The sequence below is a fragment of the Physeter macrocephalus genome, chromosome 5, assembly GCF_002837175.3.
Source record: "Physeter macrocephalus isolate SW-GA chromosome 5, ASM283717v5, whole genome shotgun sequence".
Lineage (NCBI taxonomy): Eukaryota > Metazoa > Chordata > Mammalia > Artiodactyla > Physeteridae > Physeter > Physeter macrocephalus.
Genome location: NC_041218.1, coordinates 75,579,058 through 75,580,870, shown reverse-complemented (window position 1 = coordinate 75,580,870; position 1,813 = coordinate 75,579,058). Strand labels below are relative to the sequence as shown.

The 1,813-nt window shown below is 58.0% G+C and overlaps 1 protein-coding gene across 1 annotated transcript in view; it reads left to right on the top strand.

Annotated features, from left to right (window-relative positions):
* The first annotated feature begins 391 nt into the window (after positions 1-391).
* The window catches only part of SP8 (Sp8 transcription factor), a 4,408-nt gene continuing 2,986 nt past the window's right edge, over positions 392-1,813 (top strand). Inside the window, exons 1-2 of the mRNA XM_024132122.1 lie at positions 392-412; positions 1,411-1,777. Coding sequence (XP_023987890.1) covers positions 392-412; positions 1,411-1,777 — 388 coding nt within the window. The remainder of the gene's footprint in view (positions 413-1,410; positions 1,778-1,813) is intronic.

The window sequence follows — 1,813 nt, the reverse complement described above, 5'->3', positions numbered from 1 at the left end:
CTCCCCCCATCCCATCCCTCAGTCTGCACTGTCTTCTTCTCAGCTTGGTCACACTCGTACAGTTACACTGTTATACACACACACAACCGCTTTGCAACACACACGCGGTCCACCCGCGCCGCTCCCGCTCCAAACACACCCCCCCCCACCGCCCCCCTCCGAGGCGGCCGGCGGCGGCGCCGATGACCTCACGGCGCGCGCACGGCGCGGCCCGGCGAGGCCGCAGATTGGCTGGCCGCGCCTCCGCGGCACTTCAAAGCCGGAGAGGGAGCTACAATTGTGGTGGAATGGGCGGAACTGATCATTGTATTGCACACCTCTAAAAAAAACACTGCCTCTGATTTATCAATATAAAAAAGATCCTCTGAGAGGAGGAGGGCACTTTTGTGTGATGGCAACTTCACTTCTAGGGGTGAGTCTCAGGATTTTCTCTTGCTGGTTTAATTAGTTTCCTTTTATTGCCGATCGGAGGGGGTTAAAGTCGCCCCGGCCAGGCCACGGGCTATCAGTCTCTATTGAGAGTTTTTCTCCCCCCCTTTAAATACAAGTGAGTTTGGAGAAAAGAAAGAGGGGGAGAGGGGGGCAGAGTCACTTTTTTCAGAGCAGGAAAAGGTTCGAAGGGCATTTAGACAAGCCACCTCGCAGCGCCCGGCCTCTCCCCACCCGGGAGACGTGCGCCCAGCCCATTTTACGTGCGACGATTGCGGGGGTAAAGAAAGCAAGTTTTTCCTCTTGGGCAAACTGCAGATTTTCCCTCTTCCCCTTACAAAATTCCGCAGCCCGCCTTGTCTTGCAGGTACGTTAAACCCGTCTCTCTCTCTTTCTTACTCTTTTTTACTATTGTAGACTTTTTTTTTTTTTTTAAAGAAAATCAGGAAGAGCGAGCCAGCCCTATAGTTTGACGTCTTTTGGCCTGGGAGAAACAACCCAGGATGGGTTTCTGGGGACCGGAACAGGATTTTCAAAGCTCTTCTGTGGATTACAGGGGTAGCGCTCTTAAAAGCAATCCAATGGTTTTTCCCCAGGCTTCTCCGCAAAGGAATCTTCCTTCCTCCCCAATCTGGACTTTTTGCTTGCTTGTTTGTTTCGAAGAGCCTGGGGCCTTGTGTGCACAAGAGTGTTGTTTTAGCTGAGAATACTTGTCAAACTCTTCTTTAGCATGGCGCTTTGCTCCCGAATCAGACGCCGGCAGCCAAACTTGTCCCCTCCCGTAGAGTAGAAAGCAGCCGGGCGCCGGGGCTGTTGGGGGAGCCAGGTGAGTTGGTGGCGCCACGCCGCAGCGAGAAATGGGGTGCAGTGGGGCGTTTTGGAGGCTACCGGAGGACTGATGCACATTTCCTTCCTCCCTCCCCCACTGGCCCTTTGCCCACCTCCCCTCCCCCACCCCTTCTCCTCTCCTCCTTCTCTCAGGAAGAACCGAGGTTGGGATCGACTCCTTTGGCCATGCTTGCTGCTACCTGTAATAAGATCGGCAGCCCCAGCCCGTCTCCCTCCTCCCTCTCGGACAGCTCATCTTCCTTCGGCAAAGGCTTCCACCCCTGGAAACGTTCCTCGTCCTCCTCCTCCGGCAGCTGCAACGTAGTGGGCTCCAGTCTCTCGAGCTTCGGCGTGTCGGGGCCCTCCAGGAACGGCGGCTCGTCCTCGGCCGCGGCGGCTGCCGCGGCGGCGGCGGCGGCGGCTGCGGCCCTGGTGACCGACTCGTTCAGCTGCGGCGGCTCGCCGGGCTCTAGCGCCTTCTCCCTAACCTCCAGCAGCGCCGCCGCCGGCGCCGCGGCAGGCGCCGCCGCCGCCCCGGGGCCCCCCTTCGCAAACG